General features: G+C 43.8%; 1 protein-coding gene across 6 annotated transcripts in view; it reads left to right on the forward strand.

The window, feature by feature from the left end:
- The window catches only part of RGL1 (ral guanine nucleotide dissociation stimulator like 1), a 159,443-nt gene that overhangs the window by 79,763 nt on the left and 60,731 nt on the right, over positions 1-18,949 (forward strand). For all 6 annotated transcript variants that reach the window (XM_077824803.1, XM_077824802.1, XM_077824805.1 and 3 more), the window contains one exon: positions 8,373-8,581. In XM_077824803.1, the coding sequence (XP_077680929.1) occupies positions 8,373-8,581 (209 nt within the window). The remainder of the gene's footprint in view (positions 1-8,372; positions 8,582-18,949) is intronic.

Below are 18,949 nucleotides of genomic sequence, written 5' to 3' on the forward strand. Positions count from 1 at the left end.
CTGACCAGTTGCTTTCCCTCTCAGACAGTTTTTTGCTGAGAAACACTACAGGGTGGAATTCTTGATCAGATCCTTTCTGCATTAAAACTGCTCCCACACCACGCTCGGATGCATCTGTGGTTACTAGGAACGGTTTGTCAAAGTCTGGGGCCCTTAGTACAGGGTCAGACATGAGTGTCGCTTTAAGCTTGTTAAAGGCCTTCTGACACTTTCCGGTCCACTGAACAGCATTTGGCTGTTTCTTTTTGGTTAGGTCTGTCAGTGGGGCAGCGATTTGGCTGTAGTGCGGTACAAATCGTCTGTAATAACCAGCCAAGCCTAAGAAGGATTGAACCTGTTTCTTTGACTTTGGGACAGGCCACTTTTGGATAGCATCCACTTTGGCCTGTAGGGGGCTGATAGTTCCTTGACCCACCTGGTGTCCAAGGTAAGTCACTCTGTTTAGGCCTATTTGACACTTCTTAGCCTTAACAGTTAGTCCTGCCTCCCTTATGCGCTCAAGGACTTTTTGTAGATGTTCCAGGTGGTCTGCCCAGGAATCCGAAAATATGGCCACATCATCAAGGTAGGCGACTGCATATTCTCCTAATCCCGCTAGGAGACCATCTACAAGTCTTTGGAAAGTGGCGGGTGCATTTCGCAGCCCGAAAGGGAGTACATTAAATTCATACAGCCCGAGATGTGTGATGAAGGCTGACCTTTCCTTGGCAGATTCATCTAGCGGTACCTGCCAGTACCCCTTTGTTAAGTCCAAGGTAGAGATGAACTGGGCCCGTCCCAGTTTCTCTAACAGTTCATCTGTGCGTGGCATTGGATAGTTGTCTGGGCGAGTTACAGCATTTAGCTTACGGTAGTCCACGCAAAAACGTATTTCCCCATCTGGTTTGGGAACTAGAACCACTGGAGATGCCCATGCACTTTCAGAGGGGCGGATTACACCCATCTGTAACATATCCTGGATCTCCCGTTCTATAGCAGTTTTAGCTTGAGGAGACACCCGGTAAGGTTGGACCCTAATTGGGTGAGCATTACCTGTGTCAATGGAGTGGTATGCCCGTTCAGTCAGTCCTGGGGTGGCTGAGAACGTTGGCGCGTAGCTAGTGCACAGCTCCTGGATCTGCTGTCGCTGCATACGCCCAAGGGTCATGGAGAGGTTCACCTCTTCCACACCACCAGCACATTTCCCTTCGTAGTAGACACCTTCAGGCCACTCAGCATCATCTTCTCCCTGGGCTGTAAACTGACAAACCTTTAATTCTCTGGAATAAAAGGGCTTTAGAGAATTAATATGGTACACCTTAGGCTTTCGGTTGGAGGTGGGGAATGCTATGAGATAATTAACAGCTCCCAGGCGCTCCTGGACCGTGAATGGCCCTTCCCACGATGCTTCCATTTTATGGGCCTGGAGCGCCCTTAAGACCATGACCTGGTCTCCTACTTTGAAGGAACGCTCTCTGGCATGTTTATCATACCAGGCTTTTTGCTCTTTTTGAGCATCCTGTAAGTTTTCTTTAGCAAGGGCTAAAGAGGTTCGGAGGGTGTTTTGTAGGTTGGTTACAAAGTCCAGAATGTTAGTTCCTGGAGAAGGTGTAAATCCCTCCCATTGCTGCTTCACCAACTGCAATGGCCCCTTAACCTCACGGCCATATACAAGTTCAAATGGGGAAAACCCTAAACTGGGATGTGGTACAGCTCTGTAGGCAAAGAGTAACTGCTGCAACACTAGGTCCCAATCATTGGAGTGCTCATTTACGAATTTACGTATCATGGCCCCCAAAGTTCCATTAAACTTCTCCACCATGCCATTTGTTTGATGGTGGTAAGGAGTGGCAACCAAGTGATTTACCCCATGAGCTTCCCAAAGGTTTTTCATAGTTCCTGCCAGGAAATTAGTCCCTGCATCTGTGAGGATGTCGGAGGGCCAACCTACCCTGGCAAAAATGTCTGCTAGTGCCTGGCATACACTTTTAGCCCTGGTGTTGCTTAGAGCTACTGCTTCCGGCCATCGGGTGGCAAAATCCATGAAAGTCAGTATGTACTGCTTTCCTCTGGCTGTCTTTTTCGGAAAAGGACCCAGAATATCCACAGCTACTCGCTGAAATGGAACTTCAATGATGGGGAGTGGTTGTAGAGGGGCTTTGACCTGGTCTTGGGGTTTTCCCACTCTTTGGCACACCTCACACGACTGGACATAGGTAGAAACATCCTTGCCCATTCCCTCCCAGTGGAATGACCCCCCCAAACGGTCTTTGGTCCTGTTCACCCCAGCATGGCCACTAGGGTGATCGTGGGCTAAGCTCAAGAGCTTGGCCCGGTATTTAGTTGGAACTACCAACTGTCTCTGAGGATGCCAGTCTTCCTGGTGTCCACCAGAAAGAGTTTCCTTGTATAAAAGTCCTCTTTCTACAACAAACCTGGATCGATTAGAAGAGCTGAGAGGCGGTGGGTTGCTCCGTGCCGCCGTCCAAGCTCTCTGGAGGCTTTCATCTGCTTCCTGTTCGGTCTGGAACTGTTCCCTTGATGCTGGGGACATCAGTTCCTCATTGGATTGTGGACCTAGGCTTGGTCCCTCTGGAAGCGATATAGGGGATGGAGCTGTTTCTGTTGACTGTGAACCGCTCTCCGCTGGTGCACTAGGTTGGGATTCAGGCTCCGGCTGAGCCTCTTGTGTAGGGTTATCGGCTGCTGCCAGTTCAGGTTCGGTGGGGCCCTCTGGTGTTGAGGTTGCAAGTACTGGATTCAGTGCTGGCACGGGGTCTGGTGTTGGTTGTTCGGCTGGTTCCGGTTCTGGGACTGGTTCCGTCTGGGTCTCTGGGACTGGATCCACTACTGCTGTTGCAGACATTGGCCTGGGGTCCGGGTCCATCACCTCTGACCGGGCCCTGATAGAAGTTTCCGGAACAGAGCTAGGCCTCACGGCTTGTTTAGCCTGGCTGCGGGTGACCATTCCCACCCTCTTGGCCTGCTTCACATGATTGGCCAAGTCTTCCCCCAACAGCATGGGGATGGGATAATCATCATAGACTGCAAAAGTCCACATTCCTGACCAGCCCTTGTACTGGACAGGCAACTTGGCTGTAGGCAAATTGAAAGAGTTGGACTTGAAGGGTTGAATCGTCACTTGGATCTCTGGGTTGATTAAATTGGGGTCCACTAAGGAAGCATGGATAGCTGACACTTGTGCTCCGGTGTCCCTCCACGCGGTGACCTTCTTCCCGCCCACACTCACAGTTTCCCTCCGCTCTAAGGGTATCTGGGAAGTATCTGGGCCTGTGGACCTCTGGTGTGATTCCGGTGCAATGAACTGTAATCTGTTGGGGTTCTTGGGGCAGTTGGCCTTTACATGCCCCAGCTCGTTACATTTAAAACATCGTCCAGCTGACGGGTCACTGGGGCGAGGAGGGTTGCTGGAGAACGGGGTGGCAGGACGATAAGGGGTCTGGAGGGTTCTTTGGGAGGTAGGTGGGGCCTTGGGCGGCCCCCGGTAATAGGGTGTGGTCTGGGGTGGTCCCTTCTGGTCTCCGCTCCAACTGCGACCAGTTTTCTTCTTCTCTGCCACCTCCACCCATCTGGCTCCAATCTCTCCTGCCTCGATTACAGTTTTGGGTTTCCCATCTAGGATGTATCTTTCTATTTCCTCAGGAACACCCTCTAAGAACTGTTCCATTTGCATTAGGAAGGGCAAATTTACTGGAGATTCAACACTTGCTCCTGATATCCAGGCATCCCAATGTTTCACAATGTGGTAGGCATGTCGGGTAAATGACATGTCTGGTTTCCACCTTAGGGCTCTGAACCTCCGACGAGACTGCTCGGGTGTTATCCCCATTCTGACTCTCGCCTTGGATTTAAACAGTTCATACTTGTTCATGTGTTCTTTAGGCATTTCAGCTGCCACCTCAGCTAAGGGTCCACTGAGCTGCGGCCTCAGCTCTACCATGTACTGGTCAGTAGAGAGGTTGTATCCAAGGCAGGCCCTTTTGAAGTTTTCTAGGAAGGCCTCAGTATCATCGCCTGCCTTGTAGGTGGGGAACTTTCTGGGATGGGAAGTGGTACTTGGAGAAGGATTACTAGGGTTTGTTGGGATATTCTGCTGAGCCTTTATCTTCTCCATCTCCTCCACATACTTCCTCTCTTTTTCCTTCTCCTCCAGTTCTTTGTCCCTCGCTTCCATAGTTCTCCTGTGAGCAGCCGCTTGGTGTTGTTCTGCCTCCCTTTCTTGTTCCTTCTTCAGCCGCATGAGTTCTATCTGTCTTTCATGTTCCCTTTGTCTTTCCTCAGCCTGAAATTTGGCTAATTCCAGCTGTAGTCGAGCTGAGGATTTGGTCATTCTAACCTCTCTGTTTTTAACTAACTTTACACCCGAGGTTTAGAAATAAACAAACAAAACTTGGCTGTAAAATTTTGCTGTGCTGGAATAGAATACCTATTCTCTGATAGTGATTGTCAGCCTACAGAAAAAGACAATTCCCTTGTCTCTGTTCTGGGCCCAACTTAAAGCAAAAAACCTCCAAACTACTTGGAAACCTGCTTAACCAGCCCAAAGAAAAAGCAAATGGGTAGAACACACACCCCCTATTTACTTTTAGGAAGAAAAGAAAAAAAAAAAAACCTCTGGGTTGGAAGACTGTGAATTTCCCTGCAGGAGTTAAGTACCCTGCCTCCAGGCAAAGAAAACCTGCAATTCACAAGATAATCCCCTTTTGTCTCTGCTTGGCCACAAAGCAGGGAAAACCCAAGATGCTTTCAGTTTCAAAGCTGCTTCAAAGCCACAGGAAAAAAAAATTCCTTTTTAAAATCTGTATTTCTAGTTCAAAAAATCTCAACTGGATCTCAAAATGATTTCAGGTTAATCCCACCACTATGCCACCATGTCAAGGTTCCTCCCCCACTCTGAACTCTAGGGTACAGATGTGGGGACCTGCATGAAAAACCTCCTAAGCTTATCTTTACCAGCTTAGGTCAAAACTTCCCCAAGGTACAAAGTATTCCACCCGTGGTCCTTGGAATGGCCGCTACCACCACCAAACTAATACTGGTTACTGGGGAAGAGCTGTTTGGACGCGTCTTTCCCCCCAAAATACTTCCCAAAACCCTGCACCCCACTTCCTGGACAAGGTTTGGTAAAAAGCCTCACCAATTTACCTAGGTGACTACAGACCCAGACCCTTGGATCTTAAGAACAATGAACAATCCTCCCAACACTTGCACCCCCCCTTTCCTGGGAAATGTTGGATAAAAAGCCTCACCAATTTGCATAGGTGACCACAGACCCAAACCCTTGGATCTGAGAACAATGAAAAAGCATTCAGTTTTTTACAAGAAAACTTTTAATAGAAAATAGAAGTAAATAGAAATAAAGAAATCCCCCCTGTAAAATCAGGATGGTAGATATCTTACAGGGTAATTAGATTAACAAACATAGAGAACCCCTCTAGGCAAAACCTTAAGTTACAAAAAAGATACACAGACAGAAATAGTTATTCTATTCAGCACAATTCTTTTCTCAGCCATTTAAAGAAATCATAATCTAACACATACCTAGCTAGATTACTTACTAAAAGTTCTAAGACTCCATTCCTGTTCTGTCCCTGGCAAAAGCAGCATACAGACAGACACAGACCCTTTGTTTCTCTCCCTCCTCCCAGCTTTTGAAAGTATCTTGTCTCCTCATTGGTCATTTTGGTCAGGTGCCAGCGAGGTTACCTTTAGCTTCTTAACCCTTTACAGGTGAGAGGAGCTTTCCCCTGGCCAGGAGGAATTTCAAAGGGGTTTACCCTTCCCCTTATATTTATGACAAAGACAATATATGGTCCACAGAGCTATTCATAAAGTAGATGCAGAGGTGGTTGACTGTGCTCTAAGAATGGTGGCAGCCATTTTGGTGAAGAATTCTAGATAGGAAACCTATGTTGGAAACTATCAGTCACGAGAGTTTCTTCCTCAAAGCATCACATGTGGACACAACAGCAGTTGGCTACCTCAGAGAAGCCAGACTCAGGCTTGCAGTTTTCTAAAAGAATTTTAAAGATCAAAAAACTGTGTGTGGGACAAAGTGACTGGAAATTGATAATTGACTAACAAGCCTTTGTTTGTGTCTTGCTAGTTTGAATCCAGTCCAAGCTGGTAGTTACCAAAAGTCACAAACATCTTATGGCTGTTTGGTGGCATCAGTCCAGTGCCAGGTGTTTGTGTCTCAGAAAGCGCCTTCATAGTTGCCATTAACAAGTGCTTTATTTGGCAGTCTCGTCAGAGAGACCAGTGATTGGCTGAGCATGGAGATTGAACTTCCTTCTAACTCCTAGAGGTGGTCCTTTCCGGGAAGGTTGAACTATGTTGCCAAAGCAACATGCAGAAATTTGTACTTCTGTTATTCAAGTTGCACCTGCTCTGTAGATTGAGGACCCCAGACTCTGGCACCTTTCACAAATGTTGAATTCAGATAAAAAAAGACAGTTATTTAACAAAAATTACAGAATTTCACAGAGAGACAGATGGGGAAAGGAGAAGCAGCTGTGGTGATATTATATTGCTGTTAGCTCAGGGGAGAGAGGCTGGGTGTGGGGAAACCAGCTGTGACACTCTGTCTCCATCTCAAGGTTAAGTATCAGTGGAATGTCATGTGTAAGCTAGTGTCTGAAAGCTACCAGTAAACAAACTATTCAATGTCCTAATGCTGAAGTGCAATGGAAATGGCTTGAACTCCTCCTATTCTGTCTTGAGACGGTGGCAAAAATTAATGATAGATGAGACTAATTAGCTCATTTAGACCATCCTTGGTCAGTGCATGGTTATTCCCTACAACATATTTATTAGTGCTCCATCCAGTCTAATTTTAAATTAGAATTACAATGTCTAAACAATGGGGCTTCCACCACTTCTTGTGGGAGATCATACTACAGTCTAATAGACCTTGTGGTCAAGAAATGTTTCTTGATATCCTAAATTTTCCTTTGCATGATCCCATTACTCTTCAATATATACATTTTTCCTACCCTAAATTGTACACATCTTGTATCTATATAAAACTAACTTTATATTTAAAAGAGCTATTTTCATTTATTCAAACTGTATTTCAATTGTTAATTTACACAAGTCAGAATATGTTGCTTGCTGGGGATTGTTAACACTTTTCTTCCCATCTGGGATTGCAGACTCTCACAGACAGGTATGAACCATCTACTTCTCTCCAAGGAAACCGCTTTTTTTCCCATTCATGAAAGTTTATTGATATTAGCTGTAGGTAGGCTGGATGACACCATTCATTGCAAGGTAACTGAGGAGATACACTTCAGCATACATTCCCCAAGTTGAATCTACAGTACCCCAGTTACACTGGCACAAAGGGTTTTTTTTAAAAAAGAAAAAACTATACACCTTGCTGAAGTCTCCTCTCTCCTGCTCTCTGCCTTTTTATGCCAATAGTCTCTAATACAATTCTTCCTTAAAATTGGGCAATTTAAAAGCAAAAAAGGGAACTTCTCATCAAATTGATGCAGTCATTACTATTATATTTTATTTATTAGTGTTTGCATTTATATCTTTCATTTATATAGCACTTGTAATCTCAGATATCTTTACAAACAAGTATATGAACTATTCTCAGGGATCATTTTCCATTACTGACATATAATCAACTCTAGAACTCTTCCCATTGACTTCAACAGACATTAGATCAGGCTCTAAACCGTACACAAAAATACTATACAAAAATGTAGATATGCTGAGAAATATTGCATCTTATTGAAACAACGAGAAATAGCGACAGAATGTAATGATACATTTGGGATTTGACTAGGACACTGGAGTTAACACCCTCCTTTTGCAAAAAGCATTATGGAATGTTGGATGACCACAAGTGTTCAGGACGTCAGTTTTACATCTCGTCTAAACTTGGCACCTTCTGCACATAATTTCCGCCCCCTGCGTCCGTGCTCTAAACACCCGGCTGTAGGTATTGATTTTAATACTGATTTAGAAATATGAGAGCCACTGAATCCCCAGTATTACTTCCTCTCATACCTAGATGTTTCTTACAGGTCTCTTATCCCAGTACTAATCTGGTTTAGATTGTAAGATCTAATGGCATCATAACGTGTGGTGGTTTGACTACACTCAGCTACTGAAACATCAGGTGAAGGATATCAAAGAAATTATTTTTAAAAGAGTAAACAATTCTAAAGTGTTGCATCAATAGACCCATCTTCTAGAGTTCAATGGTTATCAAAAATGACAGAATATTTCAGGAATTGAAGGCATGCTGTCATTTATCCCTTACCCAAAAAGCATAGTTTAACTTGTTGTTTGGTGTGGTAATTCTTCTCATTTGGGGTATTTGGTTTCTCCCATGCTTTTGATTCTTTATTTCACAGGTTGAAGGGGACCAATTGCCTCCAGGACATACCGTCAGCCAGTACGAAACATGTAAGATCAGAACAATAAAAGCTGGTACTCTGGAGAAACTTGTGGAGAACCTGCTGACGGCTTTTGGGGACAATGACTTTACCTACATTAGCATCTTTCTGTCAACATATAGGGGCTTTGCCTCTACTAAAGAAGTACTGGAACGTCTCCTCGACAGGTAAGAGTTAGTGGGTGGGTAGCTATAGAGAAAATAATAATATGGAAAACTATCATGTCATGTGCATGATGAGGAGCATTGAAGGGAATTAGCTCAAATGTATTGAAGATGTATTTGAAATGCTACATGATATTTAGATATTTCAAAATCAGTGATGATTCCTACAAGCTTGGAAAATTCAGTACTGTATTTCAGCTTAACCATTGAGTTGATAAATGTCTCTCCTCCTCACTTCATAATGCCATCGCCGCCAAATAGGGAGAGATGGCTAGTTTGGGCTACTAAAGAACCAGATTGTGACCACTGTAGGGAAAGTGGCATAACCAACCAAAGGCAGAGTTGTCACTGAATTCAAGCCATTAGTATCCCTGTGCACAGTCTCCTGTATGCAGGCTACACAGAAGGGGCCATTGCTGTGTCAAGACATAGACTATACAGGCATGAGCATACAAGCCTGTTCCATACCTACTACACTGTGCCAGAATACTCATCCTTATTTCCTGTCGTGAAAGGACAGCAGATTGGCCTTTTTGATTTTTGAGGGAAGCCATGACACAGGCACTGTTTTTTTTTTTTTTGGAGAGCTCAGTGGTTCCAGAATACAAAATCTAAGGTAGAAAACCATTTAATCTCAAAAGAATCCAGGTTTAGGTGGAGTTAGTAAGGTGATTGGTCCAAACATAACCAACATCAGTTATCAGTCTGTAACATTCCATGCTCTTTATTCTGCTTATAAGTTAAGAATGGCTTTTTGGGTAGGAGTACTTTAAGTTGTTTACATCACCATAGTGTAATCATTTTGCCATCTCAGCAGTTTTTTTCCTCTCTCTATTTATCACTGGATCTCCAAAGGGATAGAGGGACATTTTATTTCTTGTGCTTATTTAGTTAGCATGTTGTCAAAATCAAGTGATGTACAGAAAGGCTATAGCATTGTCTAGTAATTAGAGCAGGATACTGGGAGTTGGGACGCCTGGTTTTCTAGTCTTGGCTATCCCACTGACTTCCTATGTGGTACTGGGCAAGACATACACATTTTCCATGCTTCAGTTTCCCCATCTGGAAAATGGGTATAATAATGCTTATCTCACAGGGCTGTTGTGTGACTTCATTAATAATGATGCTAAAGTGCTTAGAAGACAGGCCCTCTGTGACTCTTATGATACAAAGTACTGTTCGAATACAAGAACTGTAGGAGCATAAAAGCCATGTAACATGTAGGAGTGGTGAAAGAGAAGCCACACTGGGGAAGAAGAAAACAAGGTTAGCTTTAGACTTAAGAATGCCCCTGTCAATCTGCCAAGATCCAAAGGTGGGACACAATGGGTGACCAAAACCGACAATGAGGAGAACACAAATGTTATTCATGCAGAGAACTAAAAATGCTATAGGAGTCTTTCCTTTAGTGTGAGAAACTCTTTCCATAACCTCAGTTTCATGATTCTTTGCTTCTGATGTAAATAATTTTCAACAATAAACATGAGGGACACCACTTTTGTGTGGAATGTAGGGAACTTCGGAGCTCCAAGGAGTGACGACTCTCAAAATGAGGGACATTAAAGAGGTGCGCCTTGAGAATCTCTCACCCATAAGCACATGAATTGCCAAAAAGATTTAGAGAGTGAACGAACTGGGTATATGCGTATAGATTGGCTTGTTTGTTGTCACATTCCATAATGAAACTTCTATGGCATATAACTATTTTATAGGGAAATATTTCTATCAGCAGGAACTTTTTAAAAAATTATAAAATGGTTGGAATTACTAAAATAAGTACTTAAAAATTCAACTTGACTTTATTTAAAAGCATCTATTTTAAACACTATTTCCCTGACAGTACAGTTGCTTTTGACTTGCCTCCTGGTTCCTAAACTGTACTCTCTTCCATGTCTTTTACATTCTCCTGTATTAATCAGATATGTACAAAAGAAGATTGCCTTTTGTGCTATGAACAATTAGAAGTTACCAGTGGGTACATTAATCCAAATCAGCCAGTCAAAGAGGGCTTCAAGCCAGATGACACAATTCTAGCTAAAAAATGGGTTGATTTGAAATAAAATACATGCCTTGTATACTCATTCATTAGTCTGTTCGTTTATAAGCCTACCCCCCCCCCCCAAGATGGATAGGTAAAAATAGTAAAAACTGTGTGACCCTTTCATAAGCCGACCCTATATTTCAGGGTTTGGCAAACTTTGGCTCCCGGCCCGTCGGGGTAAGCCGCTGGTGAGTTGGGATGTTTTGGTTACCTGGAGCGTTCACAGGCACAGAGCCCCTCAGCTCCCAGTGGCCGCGGTTCCCCATTCCCAGCCACAGGGAGCTGCGGGAAGTGGTGTGTCACTTCCCACAGCTCCCATTGGCTGGGAACGGCGAACTGCAGCCACAGGGAACTGAGGGGCTCCATGCCTGCAGACGCTTCAGGTAACCAAAACAACAATGTATTAGATATTCAATTCAATTATTTCATAGAGTTTAAAATCATCAAATTTTGGTGTAGACCTGTTTGAGCTGACCCCTGCTTTTTGATGCTTCACTTTTTTACCAAAAATATTTGGCTTATGAACGAGTATATATGGTATTTCTGCCTTTAAGAGCCCAGGAGATGTGTGTGTTCCCCTTGTTGCATGGGTTTTTAATTTGGTTGCTCCAGCTCTTTTATTTCTTTGTAGTTGTCATTTAGGTGCTGTTGAGATCATGGCTCTGTTGTGCTACACACTGTACAGACACACAATAAGAGACAGCCCCTGGCCTGAGGAGCTTACATTCTAAAGAGGCAAGACAGAAAGGGATTATTATGCCCATTTTAATAGGGGGAAAACTGAGGCACAGGGAGATTAAGTGACTTGCCCACTCACACAGGAAGTTTGGAAATTTAACCTAGGTCTTCTATGTTCAAATCTAGTGTCTTTACGACAAAACCATCCTTGTTCTTTGTTTCAGAGTAGCAGCCATGTTAGTCAGTATCCACAAAAAGAACAGGAGTACTTGTGGCACCTTAGAGACTAACAAATTTATTAGAGCATAAGCTTTCATGGGCTACAGCCCACTTCATCAGATGCATAGAATAGAACATATAGTAAGAAGATATATACATGCACAGAAGTTGGAAGTTTCCATACAAATTGTAAGAGGCTAATTAGTTAAGATGAGCTATTATCAGCAGGAGAAAAAAACTTTTGTAGTGATAATCTAGATGGCCCATTTAGACAGTTGACAAGAAGGTGTGAGGATACTTAACTTAGGGAAATAGATTCAATATGTGTAATGACCCAGCCACTCCCAGTCTCTGTTCAAACCCAAGTTAATGGTATCTAGTTTGCATATTAATTCAAGCTCAGCAGTTGCTCGTTGGAGTCTGTTTTTGAAGCTTTTCTGTTGCAAAATTGCCACTCTTAAATCTTTTACTGAGTGGCCGGAGAGGTTGAAGTGTTCTCCTACCGGTTTTTGAATGTTATGATTCCTGGTGTCAGATTTGTGTCCATTTATTCTTTTGCGTAGAGACTGTCCAGTTTGGCCAATGTACATGGCAGAGGGGCATTGCTGGCACATGATGGCATATATCACATTGGTAGATGTGCAGGTGAACAAGCCCCTGATGGCGTGGCTAATGTGGTTAGGTCCTATGATGGTGTCACTTGAATAAATATGTGGACAGAATTGGCATCGGGCTTTGTTGCAAGGATAGGTTCCTGGGTTAGTGTTTTTGTTGTGTGGTGTGTGGTTGCTGGAGAGTATTTGCTTCAGGTTGGGGGGCTGTCTGTAAGCGAGGACTGGTCAGTCTCTCAAGATCTGTGAGAGTGAGGGATCATTTTTCAGGATAAGTTGTAAATCTTTGATGTGCTGGAGAGGTTTTAGTTGGGGGCTGAAGGTGACAGCTAGTGGTGTTCTGTTATTTTTCTTTGTTGGGCCTGTCCTGTAGTAGGTGACTTCTGGGTACTCTTCTGGCTCTGTCAATCTGTTTCTTCACTTCAGCAGGTGGGTATTGTAGTTTTAAGAATGCTTGATAGAGATCTTGTAGGTGTTTGTCTGTCTGAGGGATTGAAGCAAATGTGGTTGTATCTTAGAGCTTGGCTGTAGACAGTGGATCGTGTGGTGTGTCTTGGATGGAAGCTGGAGGCATGTAGGTAAGTATAGCGGTCAGTAAGTTTCAGGTATAGGATGGTAGTTTCTGTGACCATCGCTTATTAGCACAGTAGTGTCCAGGAAATGGACCGCTTGTGTGGATTGGTCTCGGTTCAGGTTGATGGTGGGATGGAAATTGTTGAAATCATGGTGGAGTTCCTCAAGGGCTTCTTTTCCATGGGTCCAGATGATGATGTCATCAATATAGTGCAAGTAGAGTAGGGGCGTTAGGGGATGAGAGTTGAGGAAGCGTTGTTCTAAGTCAGCCATAAAAATGTTGGCATACTGTGGGGCCATGCGGGTTCCCATAGCAGTGCCGCTGACTTGAAAGTATATATTGTCCCCAAATGTGAAATAGTTGTGGGTGAGGACAAAGTCACAAACTAATTAGCCTCTTAAAGTTTGTACGGAAACTTCCAACTTCTCTGCATGTGTGTGATATATATATATATCTTCTTACTATATGTTCCCTTCTATGTATCCGATGAAGTGGGCTGTAGCCCACGAAAGCTTATACTCTAATAAATTTGTTAGGCTCTAAGGTGCCACAAGTACTCCTGTTCTTCTTGTTCTTTGTGTTACCTTCGTTCTCTTCCCAGTTCACATACTGCACATTTGTAACTTACCAATGTGTAAAAACAATCGTGCACTGAGGGGCAAATCCAGAACCCACTGCTGCACCGTGCTGGGGTTGGGAGGAAGGAATCAGTCCCAGACTGCAATGCAGCTCTCTGGAGAATAGCACGGCCTGATAGCTGGAGTAAACTCTGCAGGCCCTTATGTGCCGCCTGAGAACTATAGACACCCTTGCCCTGTTTTTGCCTACTGCATTCTACTGTGCGGGGACTCTCATGGACTGGTAGTCTGTCCTGTTCACAGGTTGTGCTTGCCATGGGTAACCTGACTATAACCAGTTTCAGCCCTTCTGCAGCCAAAACTGATTCTGTTCCACCACCAAAGGCTCATCTGAGGCCACACAAAAGAAGGCTGGATTAGCCCCTTATTGCTGGGCATTCTGCTAGATTTGTATATTCCCTGCAATTTCTTGTGATTCATGCCATAGGTCACTATAGAAAATGAGCAGATAAGGACGACTGATACATTAGGAAATTGTTGTAGAAGGGGGCAACTGCTAAGGACATAGTTTTCATTATAAGTCGCTCTCTACTCATTCCTACTACATGAGTTTCGTCATCTGAAAACATAGTGACACAACTGGCACAGATTGGCACCATTGTTTGTAATGTTGACCAAGGACTGGTCATCTCTGGGGTGTCTAAGTCAGGGTTGATTGAGGCACGTTAGCCAGGGATGGTTGGGGGGTGGTAAGGTGGAGGCCTGCACTGGGGTTGCTCGTGCTGTTCCTGTTTTGTGGTTCAGTAGGGAACATCAGTCTCCAAAGTTGTCAGTCCAGCACTTTCATGAGTACCAAAATGAATACAGTAAAATTTAATGCCCTTCAGCTGGGGATTTAAGAACTCTAAGCTCAGGGATGGTGTCATAAATATAAAGGGAAGGATAAACACCTTTAAAAATCCCTCCTGGCCAGAGGAAAAACCTTTCACCTGTAAGGGGTTAAGAAGCTAGGATAACCTCACTGGCACCTGACCAAAATGACCAATGAGGAGACAAGATACTTTCAAAAGCTGGGGGGAGGGAGAAACAAAGCCTCTCTCTCTCTGTCTCTGTCTCTCTGTCTGTGTGATGCTTTTGCCAGGGACAGAACAGGAATGGAGCCTTAGAACTTAGTAAGTAATCTAGCTAGATATGCGTTAGATTCTGATTCCTTTAAATAGCTGAGAAAATAAGCTGTGCTGAATGGAATGTAGATTCCTGTTTTTGGGTCTTTTTGTAACTTACGGTTTTGCCTAGAGGGATTCTCTATGTTTTGAATCTAATTACCCTGTAAGGTATTTACTATCCTGATTTTACAGAGGTGATTCTTTTTACTTCTATTAAAATTCTTCTTTTAAGAATCTGATTGCTTTTTCATTGTTCTTAAGATCCAAGGGTTTGGGTCTGTGTTCACCTATGCAAATTGGTGAGGATTTTTATCAAGCCTTCCCCAGGAAAGGGGGTGTAAGGGTTGGGAGGATTTTGGGGGGAAAGACGTTTCCAAACGGACGCTTTCCCAGTAATATACCAGTTAGACGTTTGGTGGTGGCAGTGATAAAGTCCAAGGGCAAAAGGTAAAATAGTTTGTACTTTGGGGAAGTTTTAACCTAAGCTGGTAAAAGTGAGCTTAGGAGGTTTTCATTTAGGTCCCCACATCTGTACCCTAGAGTTCAGAGTGGGGAAGGAACCCTGACAGATGGGAATCGGGGGATAATGCTTTGCAAGAACAGACCATACCAAAGCCATCAGCCAAGGTTTTGGTTGGTGGTTTTTGGGTGTTTGGTTTTTAACCATTAAAAATGATCAAACTCCAGTAAGCTACATTTATTTAATGACAGGTTTCAGAGTAGCAGCCGTGTTAGTCTGTATTCACAAAAAGAAAAGGAGTACTTGTGTGGAATGCGTCTGATGAAGTGAGCTGTAGCTCACGAAAGCTTATGCTCAGATAAATTTGTTAGTCTCTAAGGTGCCACAAGTACTCCTTTTCTTTTTATTTAATGGAATCACAAAGAATCATTTGGAGACCCTTGCTTTACCAGGAAAGCTTGTAGGCTCTCCCGGATTGCTCTCGGGCTTTTTTCCTGAGCAGAGATGCACCCAAGGAAATTAAAGTCTAAGCAATGCACATTAATGTAATGTTGAGGTTATGACTTTAGATTCACAAAGGTTAGGAAATGGAAAAAAGTAAGTTTCTCATGGTAAAGTTAACACATCAGGGTTGTGGCTTCTATTTCTATGTTGCTTTGTAAATGTGTACATTATAGCAGGGATTTTCAATGTCACCTAAAGGAGTGAGATACCCAAATTCCATTGGGCACCTAACTCCCTAAGCTTCCTCTAAAAATCACAGCCTAATATATTAATGTTTGTTGCTAAAGCTATCCCCTAAAATGTACACTTTGTGCAGTGGGGCTGAATTAACATTACCGTGAAGTCCTTAATATTTTCATATCCTTGCTTTTGAGCATTTCAACTTGTAATCTTAGTGGTAGACTGACCGTAACTCTTGTGTTTTAGTATATTTTATACCAGTCTTTTGCCACCAGCATAAAATTGTCTCATCCATGCTTCAGTAAAAAAGAAAAAAAGGAGGAAGTGGTGGGCAGGAGGGGAAGAAAATTAAAGGATATATTTTGTATACAGGGCTAAATCTTTAGGTAGCTTTTAAATTTGAGCATGTACATTTTGTGTGAGCTCTGTTTAAATAACCCACATTTTCATTTGACTGTGCAAATAGGTAGATAAGCAGTTACCCATGTTGCATGTGAAGCATTTGAGCCCACTTCTAAAAATGAGCCCCTTATTGTCAGGGACCTGCAGTTGAACCCAGACCCAGCTCAGTGTGCTCAGCTGGTTCAGCTAATGACTGGTTGGCTGAAGACTCCAGTAGGCACATCATTAAACCCTGCATAAGGCCTGGGTCCCTGGCTGCACAATATTCTTCCACTGCCACAGCTCTGTGTCCTGCTCCTGCTCTCGGGTCCTTCTTTGCTTCTTCTGGTCCTGGCACCTGACTTCTGCTCCGGCCTCCAGCTCCTTGTTCCCGGCTCCCAGTTCCTAGTTGCTGCTCCTGACTCCTGCCCCTGTTCTGGATGATTCTCTGACCTTTGGCTCCTGATTCCTGGCTCTTGATACCATCTCACTCTCTCAACGTGATATTTGGCCTCTGACCGTGGCTCTGGCTCACTCCTTGTACTTGGCAACTTGGCTCCTGATCAGAGTCTGGCTACTAGGCCAGGTTATCTCTGTTCCAACCAATAGGGCAGACTCCTGCCCTGACCATTAGGCAAGACCACGCACACCCCGGTCTCTAACACTTTGGTCACTGCTGTGTCTTCTGTTAGCTAAGGTGAAAAATACAGTGGGAGCCTACTTGTGTGAGGTGCTGGGCACCCTCAATGCTTTGAAAGTCAGTGGGAGCCAAGGGCTTGCAGCACCTCAGAGGGCTGGGCTTTCTCTCTTTCTTAGATAATTTTGTATTACAGTAGCACCTAGAAGCCCTATCACCCATTGAGACCCCGTTGCACTTGGTGCTGGAAAACATGAGTCAGATCCTGCAACCCTCACTCAGGCAAGTGGATGAATTAAAGTTAATGGCACCTCCTCATGTCAATAAATCCTGGTCTACACTAAAAATTTAGGTCAACCCAACTATGTCTCTCAGGGGTAAGAAAAATCGACACCCCTGAGCAGTGTAGGGAAGCCAACCTAACCTCTGGTGTAGACAGCGCTAGGTTGATGGAAGAATCCGCACTCACCTGGGCCCTGCTGCCTGAGTCAGTTGATATGGGCCAGCCATGGGTGTTTAATTGCAGTGTAGACATACCCACAATCACTTAAGCCCTACGTTTACCTTGGGTGGTAGAAATGGGGGAGGGGAACCGAAGGTGGAGTAGCTGTGCAGGGAGTGTCACTGTTCTGTCTGTGCTCTTCCCTGGTCCTATAAAAAATGGTGATGGGACCAAGCCAGAAAACGGGCTACTTGATCTGAGATTGTTGGATCCATCAGTCAAAATACCTTGTACAAGTGCTACAGGTAGGATGCAGCTCTACGACCTGGCCCCAGGTTGGGAGGTGAATTTTACACTTGTAGAAAATAATTTTTGCCTGCAGGAATGGTATGTTTGTGGGAGTGGATATGGTTCATATATCAGACATGGTCTGCATGGTATCATGTTTGATGTATTATAAGCATGATCTGAATTCTGGGTATGAAAAAATGTGTTCTGGTTAACAAGAAATAGGCAAGGTTGTACTTATGCTGAAACCCATTCCTGTAAGCTATGCTTGATGCTGTGAATGGGAAAACAATAAAGAAAGCTGATGCCAGAGAAGTGACAAGTCAGAAAAGGTATTTTGATATATGTGCAGAAAGTTCAAAATAACTTGTGCTTTGGTTAAATTAACCTGCAGCTTGAGGAGATCACTTTGTGATCTTCTCCCTGAGAAACTGAAAAAATCCAGGTTTATCCATCTTTTCCCAACCCAGGCTTTTCCTAAGGCAGTGGTTCTCAAACTTTTTTTTTCACGGACCACTTGCAAATTGCTGAGGGTCTCGGCGGACCACTTAACGATTGATCCAAATGTTGTTTGTACCATTAGCTAACTATTGTAAAGTGCTTTGGATAAAAGCGCTATATTAAAAAGAACTTAATAATAATTAACATTTTTTGTTCTACAAATAAAAGCACACAACTCTATTCTAATATCAGTAGTCTTACCTTTCTAATGCAATGGATGTGCCCTCTCTCCCCCGCCGCAGCAGCCCCCAGGCTGGGAAGGAGGGGGGTGTCTCTCTCTCTCTCTGTCCCCCTCCCCCGCCGCGGCAGCCCCCAACCTGGGGCTGGGAAGGAGGGCCGTCTCTCCCCAGCAGTTGCAGCCTTGGAGCTGCGGAAAATCACCTTTCTCTGGCCGCCACAGCCCGGCATGTCCCAATTCCCCCAGTTCTCCCACGCAGGCATGGCTCCACTAATTAGGTGGGTGGCCCTTCATTTTTTTGTGTGCGGCCGCCCAGGCACGCACCTTAGAGGGAACTATCTGCGGACAACCTGAATGGCGCTCACAGACCACAGTTTGAGAACCTCTGTCCTAAGACACCCCACTGATTTAAAATATGGGTGTTACTTTGCCTTACCAACATTAAGAAACAAGTTGTACAGAATCTTATTAAGGCTTTCCAGACTACGCATTGTACTCTTCATTTCGTATATGGACATGGGGGAATCGATTGTTTTTTCTCCATATATGGCTGAAAGCACAAATAGCCACATGTAATTTATGCTCCTTTTAATCCTCTCCGCATGACATAGGAAAGCAGGATCCTGCTCTCAGAAGGGGGTCCCCCAAAACCAAAACACACATGGGCTCAATCTTCTCACAGCAGGAAGCACATGATCACATGGGACATCGACTTGGGAAGAAAAAGTCAGATGTAAGAACTGCAAAAACTGAAAATGAATTGGCAGTTTGCATCTGTGCATTAGAATAGGAAAAACTCTCAGGAGCAAATTCTGCCATCATTTACACTGCTGAAATGAATAGCATTGCACAGAGTATAAGACAAATCAGAAACGTTAGATTCAAATCTAACTTTTAAAATGTGTAAATTTTAATTTTAATTTTTAATTTTTC

Source organism: Eretmochelys imbricata, chromosome 8, assembly GCF_965152235.1.
Source record: "Eretmochelys imbricata isolate rEreImb1 chromosome 8, rEreImb1.hap1, whole genome shotgun sequence".
Taxonomy (NCBI): Eukaryota; Metazoa; Chordata; order Testudines; family Cheloniidae; genus Eretmochelys; species Eretmochelys imbricata.